At 39.2% G+C, this 20930-nt stretch overlaps 1 protein-coding gene across 1 annotated transcript in view; it reads right to left on the reverse strand.

The window, feature by feature from the left end:
- Window positions 1-20930, reverse strand: part of tmem67 (transmembrane protein 67) — a 195947-nt gene that overhangs the window by 57356 nt on the left and 117661 nt on the right. The window contains exons 16-19 of the mRNA XM_043688078.1: window positions 12800-12898; window positions 2745-2843; window positions 2172-2258; window positions 1196-1295 (exon numbers count right to left, since the gene is read on the reverse strand). Of these exons, the coding sequence (XP_043544013.1) occupies window positions 1196-1295; window positions 2172-2258; window positions 2745-2843; window positions 12800-12898 (385 nt within the window). The remainder of the gene's footprint in view (window positions 1-1195; window positions 1296-2171; window positions 2259-2744; window positions 2844-12799; window positions 12899-20930) is intronic.

Below are 20930 nucleotides of genomic sequence, written 5' to 3' on the forward strand. Positions count from 1 at the left end.
CAAATTGCCTGTAGTGTTAGGCGCACCAGCCAGAGGGAAGTGGGTCTGGATGGGCTACCCCTCGGAGGGTCGGCGCGGACCGGCCGGGCCGAAGAGCCTGCCTCCACACTGCAGGGAATCTAATTTAATACAAGCTTCTCTGATACAATTACTCCATCATTTCACAAAACAAGGTGGCATGGTGGCCTAGTGAGATTAGATTTCTTACAGAATGGAAACAGGTCCTTTGGCCCAACAAGTCCACACCAACCCTCTGAAGACTAACCAGTCCCCCATCCCCCATTCACCCCTGACCAATGCACCCAACACTAGGGGCAATCCTAGAATGGGGAGAAAGTGAGGTCTGCAGATGCTGGAGATCAAAGTTGAAACTTTATTGCTGGAACAGCACAGCAGGTCAGGCAGCATCCAGGGAACAGGAGATTCGACGTTTCGGGCACAGGCCCTTCTTCAGGAATGACTAGAATGGTCAACCCACCCGACCTGCACATCCCCGGACTGCCGGAGGAAACTGTTGTTTCTGTTTCTTTCAATCTATGGACTATAATTTTTCTCACAAGTCTGTTGTGTGGCACTGTTTTAAATGCATTTTGGAAGTCCATGTTTATCACATTTACAGTCTTCCCCTCATCAAAATCTTCAGCAAGTTAGTTAGACATGATTTTCCCTTAACAAGTCCATGGTGACCCTTCTGAATCAAACTAAATTTTCCAACATAACTGTTATCTCTATCCCGAGTAATTGTTTCTAGATATTTCTCCATCAGTGATGATAAACTAACTAATCTGTAATTGTTGGACTGATCTTTACAACCTTTTTTTTGAATAAGACAACCATAGTGTATAACTACAAACGTATAATTGAATTAATCAATTATATTTGAAATTAAATTAATGAGCCTACAGTTCCCTGGTCATAATTTTTAATACTGCATGAAACTCATTTCAGGTCAAGAGAATCTCTGATTGGCAGGCTGTAAAAGATAACAGTATGGGATTGTAAAGTGTATGTTCTAGTCCTGTAAGCATCTTCCAGTGGATGACATTCAGACTTAAATTTCATATGGTTTAAAAAATGGAATCATAACAACAATAGAAATGCACAAAATAATTAATAAATCTGTCAACATTTTAATAGTGAGTATTTGAACAAAATAGCAAAGTAGGAAATATAGATGACAAAGTGTAATATTTACCTGCAATGGACTTAACAATTTTACCCTTGGGTCTTTCCCAGTCAATGAAAAAGATATCCATAGTTAACTGTATTCCCAGTTGATGTAAAAGCTGAATAAACTAAGAGTTGACAACAAAAGTGGTGAAAATAAAAATAAATAATAAGTTTCATGTTAAAATAAATTGAACAGAGTAAACATGACAATGTGATGAACAAGTAAAACATAGAAATAAAAGGATTACAGTAATATCAGTTTAGGGATGGGATAATACGTTGAGCAATAAATATACTTGATTAACTGCAGTGTGCGGGTTTTTCATGGTACGTTTGGATCATTACATATTATAGAATCATAGAATGCTTATAGCATGGACCAATATTATATGGCCCAGTTTTTGCTCTCTGAAAGAGCAACTCATCTATTCCCACTTCCCACCCTTACCTGTTGCCTGCATTTGTTTTCTGTCTAGGTTCTTCCAATTCCCTTTTGTAAGCCCTGATTTTATGACACCATCACATTCTTGAGTAGTGAATTCCAAATCCTAATCACTCATTGAGTAAAAGGATTTCTCATGATTGATCTCATGCAGTCAAGTTCAGTTTTAATGATACCATGTATATCCAAATAGACAGGTTCTCATGGGATTCCTTCAAGGTTTAGTGCTTGCTAAACCTTTTGACAGTTTCAACAGGAAACATGTTTTGATGGAATGAGTGAGGACCTCCTACTCTTTGTGTATTTGATATTTATATGATACATTCACTATCTTTGAATCTGCATCTGTGTTCAAGGATATCGCATTCAAGATCCACATCTTCATTTACAAAATAGTCTATAGGCCTATTCTAGTCTAGCTCTGTAACATCCTCCAGTCTTCCAACCGATTCTATGCTTTTTCATTGATCAGTGGCAGTTGGGAAAGAACATCTGTTAAAATACATTGACCTGAGGATATATTGCAGTGCAAACCCAAAGATATCCTTTATGCACATACCTTTAGGGCAAATGCACTGACCACAGAAGCAATAAAGTGTCTTTCTTGGCTAGGTGTGGGCAGAAAAACAGAAGCAATCCGTTGACCCTGAAGAAACAAATAATAACTAAACAAGTATCAATGTAATTTTTAAAAACATTCATTTGTGGGATGTTGGCTTTGCTAGCTCGACAAACATCTATTGCCTTTTCCTGGACATCCTTGAGAAAATGTTGCTCAGCTGACTTTCTGAACTTCTACAGTGCATTTGGTGTAGGTCGACCCACAATGTGTTTGTTATTAACTTATTTTGATAGCAAATAACATGCTTATGAAGGAAGGTCTTACTACAAGATATATAGTGTAAGTAATAAACAGCTGATGCACTGAACTTATGCCGAGAAACCAGTCAGATACGGTATCTTTAGAAAAATAAATGTACTTTGAATGAATATGTGACTTATATTAGGTTTAAATAAAACACTTAGAAATGGTGACAAATTGAAATAAATATTACTTGATATGTAGCATACAATTTGTAATCATATTATAATTGTAACACATTAAATTATAGTGTTATATGTTTACAGATACCTTGAAAAATATAAGCCAGTAAAGGCCTGTTCCAAATAACACAACAAAGAAGGCATTCGCCAAGTCTCCAGCATAAAACAGCAAGAACTTCAAGATTGTCTGGATTAAAAAAAAATATTATTTGTAATTTTTGCCTCATTTAAGGGTGTAACTAATCTATAGTTATTGTTTAAATAATAGTTCTGCAGCTTTGCTTTTACACTATTCAGGCATTCACGTTTCTCTTTTGTAATTTCTGTCTTGCCTGTATCATAAAATTCAGTTCAATTCCTTGTCTGAAGGGTTTGTGATATTAAATTTGCTGGCAAGTGTAATGTCCTTCTCCATTGTCATTCTATTTCATGGATGTTGTTTCCCCTATTTCAATGATTTGAAAGCTGTTGCAAGATTTTTTAAATTTTTTAAATATAGATAATTGTGCTCTTCAGTGTTTTAAATTATACAATTAGTAAAATTGTATTAATATTGATTTTTAAGCATGTTTTTAAAATATTTTCTGTTTCTAATATTGTATGTATTCTTAATTGATGTATTCTGAAAATGAATTGTGAATAAAGCTTTGTACATATGTTTTGTTGTTTTAAGGAAGAATCTTAATTCCTATCTTCCTTGTTTATTTTATCCAGAAATTTCTTTAAATTTTAGTAATTAAATTTGGAAAACTTCCAAATATTTCCAGACTATGTTCTAATTTCTGCTGAAAAAGTATTTTAAAAATTGTTAAAATGCTTTAAAATTTAGAGATTTTTTATTTTTACCCAAGATGCAGAAGACTGTTACTTTGCACCTTCTTCCCTTCTCTTGGTGATCTTTGCACCCTTTGACACTGCCGAGAATATTGGTGTGCTTCTTCAAGCATTTTGCATGATTTTACATTGGAAAGAGTATGGTGTCACACTGCTCTGACATCTTAAAGCAATAATTTCAGTTTAACAATATATATAATATATATATATATATATATATCACTCCTATTCATCAAATTGGATCACTGCTCCAATGATTTTCTGAATGAGTGTCATTTTTTGCAAAGAAGTTTTGTTACTTTTCTCAATAATTTTAGCTGATTTTAACAATGTATGATTATTAATATAGCAATTTAACGCTCCACTAGTGTCCCATCTTAGAAATTTTACTTCAATGTAAAAATTTTGACCCTTCCTCTAAGGGACTAAATTTACTTAAGGTGTCCAATATCAATCACTGTATCTTGGACTATGATTTGGCCTTTTTCCTTGCAGCTTTGGAAAAATCTTCCTGGTCTATATGAGCTTCATCAACGTTTTTCACTGTTTCTGGCTGGTTCACATTTCTAGGAGCTGTTATTACTTCTGGCTGCTACCTTTGCAGAGTATGACATGCTCCATGTGTTCCTAAATGATTGAATATTTCAAGGGACACTTTTTTTTAGACTTTTTTTTCCTTTTTTTTATCTAGCATATGACTTTTGATGAATTGAAGTTTTTTTTAGGATATCACACTGCTGAGATATTTTACGAGATAGTAGTGTTGGTACCACATTGTAAAATACAAGGATACAATAATAAAAGGGCGGCGATATATCAGGAGTAAAAGTTTTAAACTGGGTGAAGCCAAATCTTACAAAATGGAGAAATAGTTTGGTTGAGATAGACTGGACAGGACTGCTAAAGGATAAATCAGTGACTCAGGCTAATGTACACAACCACTTCTATTGGCCTGGACTGCACAAAGATGTGGTTAAATTTTGCCATATGTGTCAAAACTGCCAAATTATGACATATATGGCAAATGCCACATGCAGTAATAAAACCAGCACCTTTGTTGCCATTTCCTGCATTCGAAGAACCTTTCACACGGGTTATGATTGATTGTGTAGGTCCCCTCCTAAAAACTAAAAGTGGAACCAGTACTTACTAACCATAATGGATGTGTCTACCAGGTTTCGAAAGGCAATTCCATTACAGAGTTTTAAGGCAAAAAGGGTGGAAGAGGAGTTAGCAGCTCACTTTTTCCAGTATGAGCTACTCAGAGATTCAATCAGGACAAGGGTCTAATTTTACTGCTAGGCTGTTTAAGGAAGTCATGGTTCACTTAGGTATACAGCACTTTGAATCAAATGTGTACCATCCTGAATCCCAGGGAGCCTTGGAAAGGTGCATCAGACCCTGAAGACCATGTTAAGAGCATACTGTCTGGATTACACGAATGATTGGGATAAAGGTATCCCATTCATATTGTTTGCCATTAGAGATGCGCAAAATGAATCTACTCAGGTACTCCTTTTGAGTTAATATTTGGACATGAAGTGAGAGGACCTTTGAAATTAATTAAAGAAAAAATGATTAAGCCAAAGTCAGAGATCTCACACCTGGATTACGTATCTGAAGTGAGGGAGAGATTGAATCAGGTAGGTGAGCTAGCTAAGCAGCACCTGAAGAGGGCACAGCATTGAATGAAGCAGGTGGCAGATAAAAACTCTGAAATTCAGATGTTTTCCTGTGGGGATGATGTATTAGTATTGTTACCAGTGGTAGGAGATCCCTTCAAAGCCAAAATTAGTGGTCCCTTTCAAATTGAGAAAAAGCTCAGTCAGGTAAGCTATCTGGTAAAGATGTCGATAGGAAAATACTGTATCAGGTACATCACGTGAATATATTGAAATCTTACTACAGTGGAGACAGGGAACTACTATAAATGTTAGTTACTGCCCTGCAGAGTGGAGAATCAAATCCAGATGTCATGGCGTTTATGCCTCAAAATACGTTAAATAATGAGGAAGTCCTTGAGGAGTGGGATAGGTTAGAAAGCTATCTGTCTCAAGGGTAAAGAAATGAGTTGAAAGGTTTGTTGCAGCAGTATGAGGATATATGCAGGAATAAGATGGGGAGGACTAATACTATGGTGCATGAGGCGGAAGTAGGGAATGCTGTTCCGATAAAACAACACCCCTACAGGCTTAATCCTCTCAAAGCCCCACAGGTCCAGAAGGAAGTGGATGAGATGGTCAATGAAGACATCCTTGAATTGAGTCAGAGTGAGTGGAGTTTGCCGATTGTGTTAGTTCCCAAACCTGATGGGACTTGACAATTTTGTGTGGACTATTAGAAGGTCAATGCTGTAACAAAATTGGACTCCTATCCAATAGCAAGATTGGAGGACTGTATACAGAAAGTATGTCAAGCCACTTACGTCATGAAGTTGGACTTACTGCATTATTGGCAGGTACCTTTACCAGAGGAAATGGAAGCAGTTACTGCATTTGTAACCCCAAATAGGCTATATCAATTCAAAGTGTTGCCCTTTGGAATGAAGAATTAGATTACTTAGATTAGATTAGATTACTTACAGTGTGGAAACAGGCCCTTTGGCCCAACAAGTCCACACCGTCCCGCCAAAGCGCAACCCACCCAGTCCCATTCCCCTACATCTACCCCTTCACCTAACACTACGGGCAATTTAGAATGGCCAATTCACCTAACCTGCACGTTTTTGGACTGTGGGAGGAAACCGGGGCGGGAATTGAACCCGGGTCTCTGGTGCTGTGAGGCAGCAGTGCTAACCACTGTGCCACTGTGCATAAATGCACTAGCCACATTCCAAAGACTCATGAACAGAGTTGTGGTGGATTAACAAATTGTGCAGTTTATCTGGATGATGGAGTGGTCTTTAGTGATCATGGAAAGATCACATGGTACAGTTGGCAGAGCTCTTTGAATGATTATGAGAAGCAAAACTGGTAATAACTTAAAGAAAACACAATTCACAAAGACAGAGGTCTTGTTCTTGGGACATAACATTGGACATAGAAGGTTGACCCCAGGGAACATGAAAGAAAAAGGCCATCAAGGAAGTTCTATGACCATCCTTAAAGAAAGAGGTGCTTCAAATTTTAGGACTAAGCGGATTTTTCTGGAAGTTTATTCCAAACTTCAGCAGTGTGGTGGCACTGCTAATGGATTTACTAAAGAAGAATACAAAATTTCAGTGGCCAGAACAATGCCAGGAGGTGTTTGAGAATTTAAAAGCCATACTAACCAGAACACCAGTTTTAGCTACACCAATTTTTGTGAAACCCTTCAAAGTTGCAATCAATGCTAGTGATGTAGGAGTTACGACTACAGGAAGATGATAATGGAATTGAACAGCAAATTGGTTACATTTCAAAGAATCTCATCATCCACCAGAGAAATTACTCTACCATTGAAAAAGAATTATTGAGTTTGGTGCTGGTCTTACAACATTTAATGTTTATGTGACGAACAATGTGTTGGAGATGGTTGCGTACACCGACCACAATCCTCTTACATTCTTGGAAAGATTTAAAGACAAAAATATGAAACTATTTCATTGGAGTCTTATGTTACAGACTTTTAATTTACAATTTGTACATGTTGTGGGTTGTAAAAATGTGATAGAAGATGCATTATGGCAGATTTAAAGAAAAAGTGCAGATAAGATTTGACAGATTTCAATGTTATATATGTGTGCAGAAGTTAAATTGTAAAGTATAACTTATACGAATGACATATGTAGTTCATATAAATGGGATTAAGAATTAGAGAAGAAAATTATGATGGTTCATTTTTCTTCTTAAGGGAGGAGGTGTTATGAAGTTGAAGGCATATACTGTACCTTTTAGACAGAAAGAATGCTGTTCTGAACCAAGAACATGCAGCACCTGTGTATATGACTAGATGTACTGGAAAGTTGAAACTATGTAACATTTGGCTGTGAAATGGATATCTGAGTTTTGGTTGCTGTTTTGCTAACAATTCAAATTTAACCAATGAGATTAAATTATGCCCCAGGATACTAAAACCTAATCGAGTGTGAATTTATTGTTTTGCCAACATCGAACCAATGGAGATGATCAATGTTGGGGTCTATAAAAATGCAGCCATTTTGAAATTTGGTCAAAGAGCAACTCCCATAGAGAGAGAAACTAGACAGCGAATTTCCCATCTAACATCTTGCTCTCCAAGCAATTAGAAAAACACTCTCTATCAAAGGTACCTTTTCATGTGAAACACAATTACAGTAAAAAGAAAGAAGATGATCCAGAAAGATCCACAGCCAGAGCGAAGGCACAGAAGAATATAGGGACTATGTGGTTTTGAAATTAAGTTGATATAATTTTAAAAACTGTCTTATTGGAATAGCATATTGTTATAGAGTTGGAGGCAGATAGTAAGCAGTTAAGAGAAAGGCGGGCTTAGATTTGTGAATAATGTTTGTTTAATGTTCTCTTTTACAGTTAGAAAATAAATTGATGTTACTTTCTTTAAATAGTGGAATTTGGGAGTTTTCTGTCACTGATATTTTAACAGATTACAAGGAGAGGTGAGCTTTTCCGGGTGCTTGGTTAATTAACAGAAAAGGTTCATCTCCATGTTGTAACAGCTTTCACAAAAGAAGGGGATGGTGTGGATACGGTCAGCCAAGAGAAACAGTATGACATATTGGACAAAGAAATCATAACAAAAGAGGAAGTGTTAGAGGAGCTGGAGTAAATAAATTGCCAGGGTCTTGTGGATTGTTTCCTAGAGGTCAGGGAGGAAATAGCAGATGCTCTGAAGGAAAGTTTCCACTCTTCACTAGACATAGGTGCAGTGTCGAAGGACTGGAGGAAAGCACATGTGGTTCCATTGTTTAAAAAGGGTACAAAGGAAATGCCAAATGATTATAGACCAGTTAGTCTTACTTTGGTGATGGGCAACTTATTATATTCAATCCTGAGAAAGGCATGGACTAGTCAAGGAAAGTCAGCATAGCTTTGTAAGGGAAGGTCATGTCTTACAAATATAATTATTTTCATTGAGCAAATGACAAGGAGGATCATGAGGGTAGTGCAGTGGATGTTGTCTACATAAAATTTTGTAAGGCATTTGGTTTTACATGGCAGACTGGTCGAAAAGGTAAAAGTCCATTGGATACAGCATAATGTGGTGAATTGGCTCCAAAGTTGACTTAACAATAGGAAACAAAAGGTAATGGTTGATGTCTGTTCTTGCAGATAGAAAGCTGTTTCAAGTGGTGTTCCATAGGGCTTGGTGTTGGTACCCCAGCTGTTTGTTTAATATATTAACAATTTGGAGTTTAATGTGGGGCACAATTTCCTGATGAAGGGCTTTTACCCAAAACGTCAATTTTCCTGCTCCTCGGATGCTGCCTGACCCTGTTGTGCTTTTCCACCACCACTCTAATCTTGACTCTAATCTCCAGCATCTGCAGTACCCACTTTCGTCCGTAATTGGGAAATTGGCTGACGACACAAAAATTGTCCTGTAGTAGATAGTGAAGTGGATAGCTGTAAGTACCAAATGATATAAATGGGGAGATGAAGTGACAGATTTTGGCATGAAAGTGATAGTCGTAGAGGTAGCAGTACAGTTGGATCAGGTTGAAAAGAAGGCATTTAGAATGCTCTTCTACATTGGTAGAGGTATTACAAAAGTAGGAATATAATGATGAAACTGTATAAGACACTGCAAGGCCACAACTGGAGTACTGTATGCAGTTCTGGTCAGGAAGGACATAATTGTTCTGGGAACAGTGCAGAGAACATTCAATTGAAGGCTGCCTGGACTGAGGAATTGTAACTATGAGGATAGATTGCAGAGGTTGGGTTGTTTTCCTTGGAACAGAGAAGGCTAAGGGGCAACATGATTGAGGTATACAACATTGTGAGGGGTAGAGATAGACAAAAGGATCCTGTTTCCTTTGGCAGACAGTTCAAAACCTAGGGGTCATAGATTCAAGCTAAGTGGCAGAAGGATGAGATGGAATGTGAGGAAAAACCTCACGTATCTGGAATTCGCTGCCTGAGTTAGCAGTGGACACAGAAACCCTAAACTCCTTCAGAAAGTATCTGGATCTGTACCTGATGTGCTGTAAGCTGCAGGTCTATGAACTGTTTGCAGGAAGATGGGATTAGAAAGGGTATCTGTGTTCCTTTTGGTCTTCATGGAGAAAATGGACCAAATGGCTCCCTAATGTGCTGTATCATTTCTATCATTTCATGGTTCTACATCTAAATGAAATCTTTAGAAACATATTGCTACCATCAACTTGTATAATGACAGGCTAATGATGTTACCACTGCAGAACTTATAGAAAAGAAGTCTTGTTTGCATCTCATGGGAAAAATCTTTTACATTTGATGGTTGAGCTTATCTTTTGATGTCAATTAATGTTTTTCAGACACTAATTGTCTTATAAACCATAAACCACTTATCCATTCGAGCCAACTATCTATTTTAGGTTAAGGTTGTCCCCAGAGGTTAGGTTCCCTTTGAGGCCAACATTAGGCAAGACAATCACAGAATTTAGGAAAAGATACTGGCTGATTATGACTACTGCACATGTTGGAGGCCAAATTTCATTTTATATTGTTCCGGGAATATGGGTCCATTGGCTAGGTCAGCATTTATTAACAGACAACCATATTGCTGGGGTCTAAATTCACATGTAGGTCAGACTGTTTAAGGATGGCAGGTTTCCTTTCCTAAATTACCCATTTCTGAAACAGGTGGGTTTTTATAAGAGTTGATGATGGTTACATGGTTGACATTAGACTGGCTTTTTAATTCTAGACTATTTTAAAATTGAATTCAACTTTCACCATCTACAATTGTGGGATGTGACCACATGGCTCTTAAATATAGGTCGAGGGTTTGGGATTAGTAGTCCAATGACATGATCACTATGTTAACACCTCCCCATAAATCATAGAATAGTACAGCACAGAAGAGTGCCTTCGGCCCATCGTTTTTGAATTGTCCCAAAATAGGGGGAGGTGTTATGAAGTTGAATGCGTGTACTGTAGCTTTAAGAGAGAGAGAGAGAACATGCCACTACCTACACTCGTCCCACTTTCCTGCACTCGGCACTTTGCCTTGAATATTTTGACCTTTCCTGTACTCATGCAAGTACTTTTTAAAGTTGTGAGGATTCTGCATCAACTACCCTCCTAGTCAGTAATTTCCAGACCATCACCAATTTCTGGGTGAAAAGTGTTTTCCTGAATCCCCTCAACATTTCTTGCCTTTCACTTTAAAGTTATGCCCTCTTCTTACTGACCTTTTGATTCAGGTGAAAAGCTTCTTTTTATCTACTCTGTCCATTCTCCCTATAATCTTATACATCTCCATCAGGTTTCCCCACAAACATTTCTGCTCCAAATACAGCAACCTGATCTTATTCAGCCTCTCTCCATTGCTGAAATGCTCCACTTCAGGCAACATTTTGGTGAATCTCCTTTGCAATCGCACCCTTCCTATAGTGTGGTGATCAAAACTGTATGAGTGGCCTAACCAAGATTCTGTACAGCTCCAACATGACCTCAGTGCTCTTATAATCTATGCTGTGACTGATAAAGGTAAGCATCCCATAGGCCTTCCATGATTAACCTGTCATAGAATTATAGAATCATACGGCACAGAAACAGACCTTTCAGTCCAACTAGTCCATGCCAACCAAGATTTCAAAACTAAACTAGTCCTATTTGCCTGCATTTGGCCAATATCTCTCTAAGCCGAAAATGTGTTGCTGGAAAAACGCAGCAGGTCAGGCAGCATCCAGGGAACAGGAGAATCGACGTTTCGGGCATAAGCCCTTCTTCAGGAATGACGAAAGTTTGTCCAGCAGGGTAAGATAAAAGGTAGGGAGGAGGGACTTGGGGGAGGGGCGTCGGAAATGTGATCGGTGGAAAGAGGTCAAGGTGAGGGTGATAGGCCAGACTGGGGTGGGGGCAGAGAGGTGGGGAAGAAGATTGCAGGTTAGGAAGGCGGTGCTGAGTTCGATGGATTTGACTGAGACAAGGTATTTCCCCTCCCCCCACCTTGTCTCAGTCAAATCCATCGAATTCAGCACCGCCTTCCTAACCTGCAATCTTCTTCCCGACCTCTCCGCCCCCACTCCCGTCTGACCTATCACCCTCACCTTGACCTCTTTCCACCTATCACATTTCCGACGCCCCTCCCCCAAGTCCCTCCTCCCTACCTTTTATCTTAGCCTGCTGGACAAACTTTGCTCATTCCTGAAGAAGGGCTTATGCCCGAAACGTCGATTCTCCTGTTCCCTGGATGCTTCCTGACCTGCTGCGCTTTTCCAGCAACACATTTTCGGCATGATCTCCAGCATCTGCAGACCTCACTTTCTCCTCAATATCTCTCTAAACCTTTCCTATCCATGTATCTGTCCAAATGTCTTTCAAATGTTGTAACTGTATCTGCATCTACTACTTCTTCTTGCAGTTCATTCTACACACAAACCATCCTATGTGTGAAAAAGTTGCCCCTCTGAGCCTTCTTAAATCTTTCTCCTCCCACCTTAATATTATGTCCTCTAATTTAAACTTCCCAAACCTAGGGAAAATACCTCTGCTATTCACCTTATCTCAACCCCTTATGACTTTATAAACCTCTGTAAGGTCACCCATCCACCTTCTATGCTCCAGTGACCATCAGGGATTTGTGGACAAGCACCTCAAGATTCCCCTTTTCTTCTGAGTTTCTTACTGTCCAGCCAATCATTGAGTACTCCCTTGTCTTGCTCCTTCTTCCAAAGTGTGTCATCTCATACTTATCAGAGTTAATTTCCATCTGATAATGATCTGCCTATCTAACCAATTGGTTTCTATCTTCCTGTAACCTAACACCTCCTTCCTCACTGACAACCACCTGGCCAGTCTTTGTGTCATCCGCAAACGGATTTATCATCCCCCCCACTTTCTCATTTACACAAAATGAATATCACAAATAATAAGGAACCCACAAGCCACTAAGTATTTATGCAAAGACATTATTGATTTGTTTGCCACCCTCTCAGTTCGGGAATGATACATGCTGTCAGGAACACTGAAGGAGAAAACAAAATATCAACTGAATTGATGAAGATAATAAAACAAAATTTCATTTTAAAAGTAATTTCCCAGACCTGAGCTCTCGTAAGTTCATGCCCCAAATACATATTAGAAATTTAGGGTGGTTATATGCACAAGTTCTCCAAATTCTACTAGGTTCTCCCATAAGAGGTACACAATAATAAAAAAAACTTCTTAAATGCACACTTACTGGAACGTCAATCATTTGATATCCAACTCGTCTTCTCCAACTGGCTGTCTTCAAAACAGAGCATATCACTGATAAGCCACACAGGAAACCCAATGCGATCTAAAGCAGGAGAAAAAGGAACCAAAGAACAACGAATTCAGTTTATAAAAGTTTTTCTTGTCTTTTACTTTGCATCATCCACTCACACACCTCTCCTTGACCCTCAACCCCCAACTCCAACATTTGCACTTTGTCAACATATTTTTATCACTGATTATGAGAGTAGATAGGTCCAACTTGAAGAATCTGGACTTTGCATTACTGAAGTTAGGCAAGTGAGTTCCTCCTTTCCCATGTGTAAAGTCCCCTCCTTGTTCCGCTTTATCTCCCTGTCAATTTCAGATGACCTAATCAGGCCTACTAAATATATTGTTCAAGAGAAGCAGGACAACAGAAAAGGTCTTGAATTTACTACTTAATTAATCAGAGCAGGCCCTCCTGATGAAGGGCTTTTGCCCGAAACGTTGATTTTCCTGCTCCTCAGATGCTGCCTGAACTATTGTGCTTTTCCAGCACCACTCTAATCTAGAATCTGGTTTCCAGCATCTGCAGTCCTTGTTTTTACCTAATTAATTAATCAGCTACTCAAACAAAATCTCTCTTAAGTCAACCTAATAAGTACATTAGTTTTTTATATAAATGCAGCACTCTTAACAAATGTTTCATAAAAGAAAAGTGGATGGCATTGCGAGAATCTACCCCTTTAATTCTCGAACTGAGGTTTTATTTTGGATGGATGGTAGGAAAGACAGGTCCTCCTGCTGATTACCATAGTTACCAAAGAATTTCCAAAATGCTTCCAAAAGGTCTATATTACTTAAATTTAAATGTATTGACCCTCAAGCCTAATACATACATATGAATTTTGTAAATAACTTTTTTATTCAGATAATTTGATCAGTGGTTATGGGCAGCCAACAAAAACCATTTGACAACTGATTCTGATATTATGACAATCTCCTCTAAACACTCCTTCTATAACACATTTTAAAAAACTGTACAAATGTGTATTGATAAGTCGTTAAAGTAGAAGTGCATAGGTGAGACCTGAGAGCCAGTGATGTTAAAGCAAAGGAAAACCTACTTGAAAACAGTATCAGTATCATACCAATTTCAATTGAGTAACTGGAGAATAAATATTGCGAAATAATTCTTCTCATAATTATATTTACCTGTTCCATCAACAGTGACTTACTAATATAGTTGTTGGAGGTCAGTCATCTCAGCTCCAGGACATCTCTGCAGAAAACCATCAAAGTAATGTCCTAGACTGAACCATCTCCAGCTGCTTCATCAATGGCTTTCCCTTCATTATAAGGTCAGAAGTGGGCACGTTGTTGATGACTGCATAATGTTCAGCATCATTCATGACTCTTTAGGTACTGAAACAGTTCCAAGTCCAAATATTGCAAGATCTGGACAATCTTGGGCTAAAAAGTGGCAAATAACATTCACACTACACAAATGCCAGGCAATGCCATCTCCAACCAAAAAGAATCTAAACATCACCTTTTAACATTCAAAGACACAACCATCAGTGAATCCTCCACTACTAACATCCTGGGGGTTATCATCGACTAGAAGCTAAACTGGAGTATGTAAGAGACAAAGAATCCTGTGAGTACCTCACTTCCTGATTCCTCAAAGCCTTTATACCATCTACAAGGCACAAATCAGGAGTGTGATGAAATATTCTCCATTTGCCTTGATTAGTGCAGCTCCAACAATATTCAAGAATGTTTACATCAGCCAGGACAAAGCTTTACTGGCACTGCATCCACTAACATTCACTCTTTTCACCACTGACACATGGGAGCAGCATGGTGTACAAGATGCACTGCAGAAATTTGCCAAATCTCCTTCATTAGCATCTTCCAAAACCACAAATACTACTATCTAGAAGGAGAAGAAAAACAAATACATGGGAATACCACCACCTGCAAATTTCATTTCAAGCCACCCACCATCCAGATATATAAAGAAAAAGTCACTGTTCCTTCATGGAGGCTGCATTAAAATCATGGATGATCCTTAATGAAATGGTGATGGACCAACAGCACAAACACTGTAGAAGCAGCTCATGACCAACTTCTCAAGGGCAACTGGGGATGTATAATAAATACTGGCCCAGCCAGTGTCACTCATATCCCATGAGTGAATTAAAACATAATTGTGATAATTTTCCCAAATCATCATAAATGTAATTTACTGTATGCAGCAAACAAAGCTTAAAAAAAACTTTGAAACATTACCAGCACCTAACATATTATTCAAAAGTCATGTACAGATGGATCAAATAAGAAATAATGAATAAGGTATTATGAATCAGGTTGTGAAAGAGACACTGACAAGTCATTTATAAGATAAAGTCTATATAGATTGGTATCTTCTTGAAATTAGTCTCCTGCACCTATTTCAGAATGATACAAGGGAAAAACTGCAATCATCATGCCCAAAGATTAAAAATGGGATGATTGTAAGTCTCTCACACACATAGACGATTATAGCACAGAAGAATGTAATTTGGTCCACTGTTTCCGTGCTGGTGAACAAAGATCTGACTGCATTAATTCCATTTTCCAGCATTTCGCCCATAGTCCTGCAGGCTATGTCAATGCAAGTGAATATCTGTTTAGTGCCCTACATTAAATCTATGATCCCTGTTTATTCACCCCTCTACTAATGGAGAAAATGCTTCCTATTCACCCTATCTCTGCTCCTCATAATCTTATACACCTCTATCAAGTCCCCTCTCAACCTTCAAGGCTCTAAGAAAAACAACCACAGTGGATCACCCCTGCATTCCTCCTAGGAGTCTGCAAGACTGAGCTGTCAATATCTGCCAAAATATTTTTTTTTACCTAATCCTAACGTTAAGGACCCTTGACACCCAGAAGTCCATGGTCCTAGTCTCACCCTTTGTCTTTACCGGAACATATTTGCCTGTACTCTCATTACTTCGTTCTTGAATGCCTCCCATTGCTCTGACAGTTTTATCTGCAAATGGCTGCTCCCAGGCTACTCTGGGCCAAATTGCAGAATCATACCATACAAAAGAGACTCTGCACCATTAAAACTACTCTATAATCTGCACAAGTCCAGCATTATGACCACAGCCTTGAATGGGATCACATTTCATGCGCTCATCCAAATACATTTTAAAGGTTATGTGGTAACTCTCCTCAACCACCCTCCCAGGCAGCGCATTAAAGATTCCCACCACTCTCTGGGTGAAAAAAGAATCTTCAAAACACTTCTAAACCTGCTGTCTTTCACTTTAAGATTATGCCCCCTTGTTAATGATCCTTCAACTAAAGGGAAAAGCTGCTTTTTATCCACCCTTTCCATGCCCCTCATAATTCTATCAGGTCCCCCTTCAGTTCTCTCTGCTCCAAACAAAGCAACCTGAGCTTATCCAGCCTCTATTTGTAGCTAAAAAATTCACCTCAAGCAACATCCTGGTGAACCTCCTCTGCATTCCCTCCAGTATAACCAAAGCCTTCCTATACTGTGGTAACCAGAACTGTACTCCAACTCTCGCCTCACCAAAGGTTTGTTTAGTTCCAACATAACCTCTCTGCTCTTATAATCTGCCATAACTGGTAAAGGCAAGTGTCTAATAAACTTCCTTAACTACCCCCTACACTTCACAGATCTGTGAACAAGCACCCTAAGATCCTTCAGTTCCTCTGACCTTCCTAGGTCCCACCATTAACTAAGTATGCCCTTATCTTGCTACTTCTTCCAAAGTGCATCACCTCACATGTTTCAGGGTTAAATTCCAAGTCACACTTTTTTGTTCACTTAACAAATTCCTAAGACTTTCTTTCGATCTGTTATTTACCCAGCCAATCTTCATGTCATCCACAAGCTTGCTTATCATTCCCCCACACAGAACAATAAAGCATCCAGCACTGATCCATGTAGAATGCCACTAGACACGAGTCTCCAGTCATGCAAACCGTCTCTATTACCACTCTTTGTTTTCTACCATTAAGTCAATTTTGGATCCAATTTGTCATGTCACCCATGGATCTTAAGTTATTGTTAACTTAACTTAATCAAATCAGCCTTTTCCAGTTTAGAACTTTCATTCCTAGCCCATACTTATCCTTTTCTGTAACTATCCTAAATATAACCAAGTTATAGCCACAAACTCCAGATTTCTTCACTATGAATATGTCCTCAACCTGCCTGGGCTCATTTCTGAATATTAGGTTGAGAATTGCCCCCGTCCTTTTGAGATTTCTACACACTGACTAAAAAAGGTACTTCTGGATGTGATTTAAGAATTTTGTCCATTCCCTACCTTGCACATTAGAACTATCTCAGTGAATATTTGGGTGGTTAAAATCCCTTTATATTACTGCTTTAATATTCTTACCGTTTTCTGAAATTGGAGGCCAATATAAACACCCACAAGTGTGTTTGCCCTTTGTGTGTTTCTTCTACCCATATGGCAAAATTTGATGATTCTTCCAAGATACCTTCCCTCCTCACTGTCCTCTTCTTTCCCCCTCTCTATCTCCCTTAAATATGCTATAAACCAGGAATGCTGGATTGCCATTACTGACATCTTTCAGCAAGTTTCAGGCATAGCTATAAAATCATAGTCAAATGTGCCTAACTGTACCCCAAGCTCATCTATATTATTCCTCAGGTTCCTTGCATCTAAATATATTCCATTTACCCTTGCTAAACTTATTCTTTTCTTACCTACTCTGTTTCCTCTTCCTTCCAATCTCACTTACTATTGTCTTCTAATTCTATCTCAGCCTCTCTTCTCTCTCATGTCAGGATTCCATTTCCCTGTTGCCAAGGAGTAATTGGAGTCCATCTATCAGTGACTTTATAAGTCAATCATTTTGTTACCATTTTATTTCTTGGTTTTGCAACCAAATTTGTTTGAGGGAGTATATTGATAACCTGATTCAGGAAATCTGAAGAAGTGTAGTACACATTTCAAAGGTTGTGCCTTGCTTTTAGTGACTCCACCTTGATTGTGATGCTGGGGCTATAAGGGTGCATAAGGAGCTATTGCTTCCTACTGATGGAAGCAAGAGGTGAACTAGGGAAAGCAAGAGGCATGGTTGGATGCTATACATGTGGTCTGCAGCAGGACTCTGGTGCATTGCTCCTTGAATAAAATCTAAAAGCAGGAATGCAGAGATATATTCACTTACCGTATAATATGAATGACCCCAGCAGTATGACTTTTCAAGCTTAGTCCAGTATGTCACTCTTCAAATCAACTTATCTATCAGGAGCATCTATCTCATTTGTTCATTCTTTCATTCATTTATTCAATTCATGCCATTATTTTCTCTTAAATGTCTATTTGTTCTCTCTTTAGAAAAGAAAACATGTTTCATGAGTCAGGGAGCTGAAGCTGGCCCTTGTGATGACGCTGCTCCTTTAAAAAGGTATGTTGTCCTTGGTTTTTTTCAAAAGTGTTGTATGATACAGAGTTGCTGAGAGGTCTAGTTTGGTTAGGTTTTAGGGCCAAGATGATTATAGCTAACATTTACTGCCTCAGGAAAAAGGCTTTTAAGTTTAAAATTAAACACTTGCACAATGAGAAGGGAGTGGCCAGTTCTCCCAGCTCAGCTTTTCTCTGGTTTGTTTTTAGCAGTCTGGCTGTTCAGAGAAAGCAGTCACTCAGTTTTGAGGCAACTGGTCAAAGAAACAGCTACATGGAAGGTGTTCTATGCGGAATCTCTCTGACATCTCTCCTTTAAGACCCTGTGTTTAATTTTAACTTTTGTGTCAAGGGGTGTTTATGAGGATTGTTGGAGGGATTTGGAACAGCATTATTAAACTGGGATAATCTGTTGGGTTTTCAGAATTACAACTTTTAAAAAGTATCTGGATGGGTATGTGAATGGGAAGGGTTTGAGGGATATGGCCCAGAAGCTAATGGGACTAAATTAGGTTATGATATCTAATTGGCATGGATGAGTTGGACCAAAGGATCTGTTTCTGTGCTGTACATCTCTATGACTCGATAGATTAAGTTATTCTTTATTCGGTTCTCCTTTCTGTTTTACATTTGGTAATCTTGCAAAAAATTCTGTTTTGTTTAAAATTAAGTGGTTGGGTCAGCTGCATCACTTCTGGAATATCCACTGTACACCTGCTTAAAACAACTAGTAAAGTTCGGGTCCAGGCTACTTTCTTGAAATGTTTTGAGAGGGTCTGGCCTGGTCCATAACACCCTATTGTTATCTCTCAACTGGAAGCCAAAGAGAAAGATCCATTGGACATTTGTGGAGTTTAACAAACTTAATAGTTGCAGACCAGACCACTTATCTATCTGTCGAGGGAAGAACAGAGTTAACATTTTGAGTCCAGTGACTCTTTGTCAGAACTGGAAGCAGATAGGAAATGGTGGTATTTATGTTGATGACTGAGATGAATAAATGGAGATGGTGCCCAAAGAAAGAAAAAATGAAGTAATCAAGTGGATTGTAAACCAGGGAAGAATAAATGCTGAACAGGTGATAACGGGGACCACGAGTGGTTGAAAATGTGTTGGCTGTGCTGAGAACAAGGACAGGACAGGCCCTGGAGACATGTGTTTGTGGGGACGGAGAAGGGGGTAAGTTATGAATAAGGTGTGATGTATTCATCATCTAAAATTGTGAAACTCAATGTTGAGTCCTGAGGCTGTAAGGTGTCTGAGTGAAAGATGAGGTATTGTTCTTCCACCTTGTGTTGAGCCTCACTGAAGCACTTCAGCAGGTGTGAGACAGAAATATTGGCATAGGAACATGAAGGGCCATGAAGTGGAAAGCAACTAGAAGCTCAAAGTCGTTTTTACTGGTAGAGCATATGAGTTCTTCACAGCAGCCATCCAGCCTGTATTTTACCTCTCTGGTGTATGGGAGACTATATTGAGAACAGAGAATATGGTAGACTAGGTTGGATGAAATGCAGGAAAATCACTGGTTCACCTGCAAGTTATGTATGGGGTCTTGGATAGTGAGGAGGGACGAGGTAAATGGGGAAGTATTACACCTTCTATGATTGCATGGGAAGATGCCATGGGGTGTTGGGAGGTATTGGGAGTGGTCGAGAATGGACCAGGGTGGTCCTGGAGGGAACAGTTCCTGTGGAATGCTGGCAAGGAAGAGGAGGAGAATATCTGTTTGGTGATGGCTTCCTGCTGGAGATGAGAGCTTAAGATCCTTTGGATGTGGAAGCTGATGGGGTAGAAAGTGAGGACAAGAGGTACTCTTGCATTGTTTGGGAGGGAAGGAAAGGGGTGACAGCAGAAGTGTGGGAGATGTCTGGACATAGCTGAGGCCCCATTTCGGTGGCCATGGTATTGGGGAATCTTCAATTGAGAAAGAAGTGGTATGTTTGAGGCCTAACTGAGCGAGGTGCTATCATCAGATTAGAAGCAATGAAGTCCTTAAAGGGTCTGAGGATGTCAAGCACAGCCAACCCATTTTCAGCCACTCAAAGCAGCTATTTAGCTTCCCTTCTTCCCTGGCTTACCATCAACAATCCCTTTGTCTACTTCCCTTTCTTTCATTCTCTGGACACTGTCTCCAACTATCCACATCATTCCTCCTCCCCATCATCAGCATAAATACCGACATTTCCCAGCTGCTTTCAGTTTTGACAAAGGTCACTGGACTTGGAACATGAACTGTATCTTTCTTTCCACAGACGCTGTCGGACCTGTCAATTTTTCCAGAACTTTCTGTTTTTGTTTGTTTCAGATCTCCAGCAACTGCAGTTCTTTGTTTTGTTCATTCTTGTTAACTTGATGACAGCATCATTGTTGGGTGTTCGCTTGATGACTCACACATTAAAGTGTGCAAATGCTGCTTACGGAGAGAGTCGGAATTGGATAGTATGCAGAGTGCTGCAAGATCTGCTAAGCCCTACTCAGCAGGACACAGATGCTATCCTTTGAGGTTTTCAGAAACTTCATATCGATGGAGAAGGAGCAAAGAAGATTCAATATATTACTGGCAGGTGCCCCAGCAGCACTGTGCATATCTGCAGAGAGATCAAAGAACTCTTCCACATGTATGAGTGGCACGACACCACTGGTCTTTGTGGTTATTTCTTTACTTGTGGA

The sequence above is a fragment of the Chiloscyllium plagiosum genome, chromosome 4 (assembly GCF_004010195.1).
Source record: "Chiloscyllium plagiosum isolate BGI_BamShark_2017 chromosome 4, ASM401019v2, whole genome shotgun sequence".
NCBI classification, from domain to species: domain Eukaryota; kingdom Metazoa; phylum Chordata; class Chondrichthyes; order Orectolobiformes; family Hemiscylliidae; genus Chiloscyllium; species Chiloscyllium plagiosum.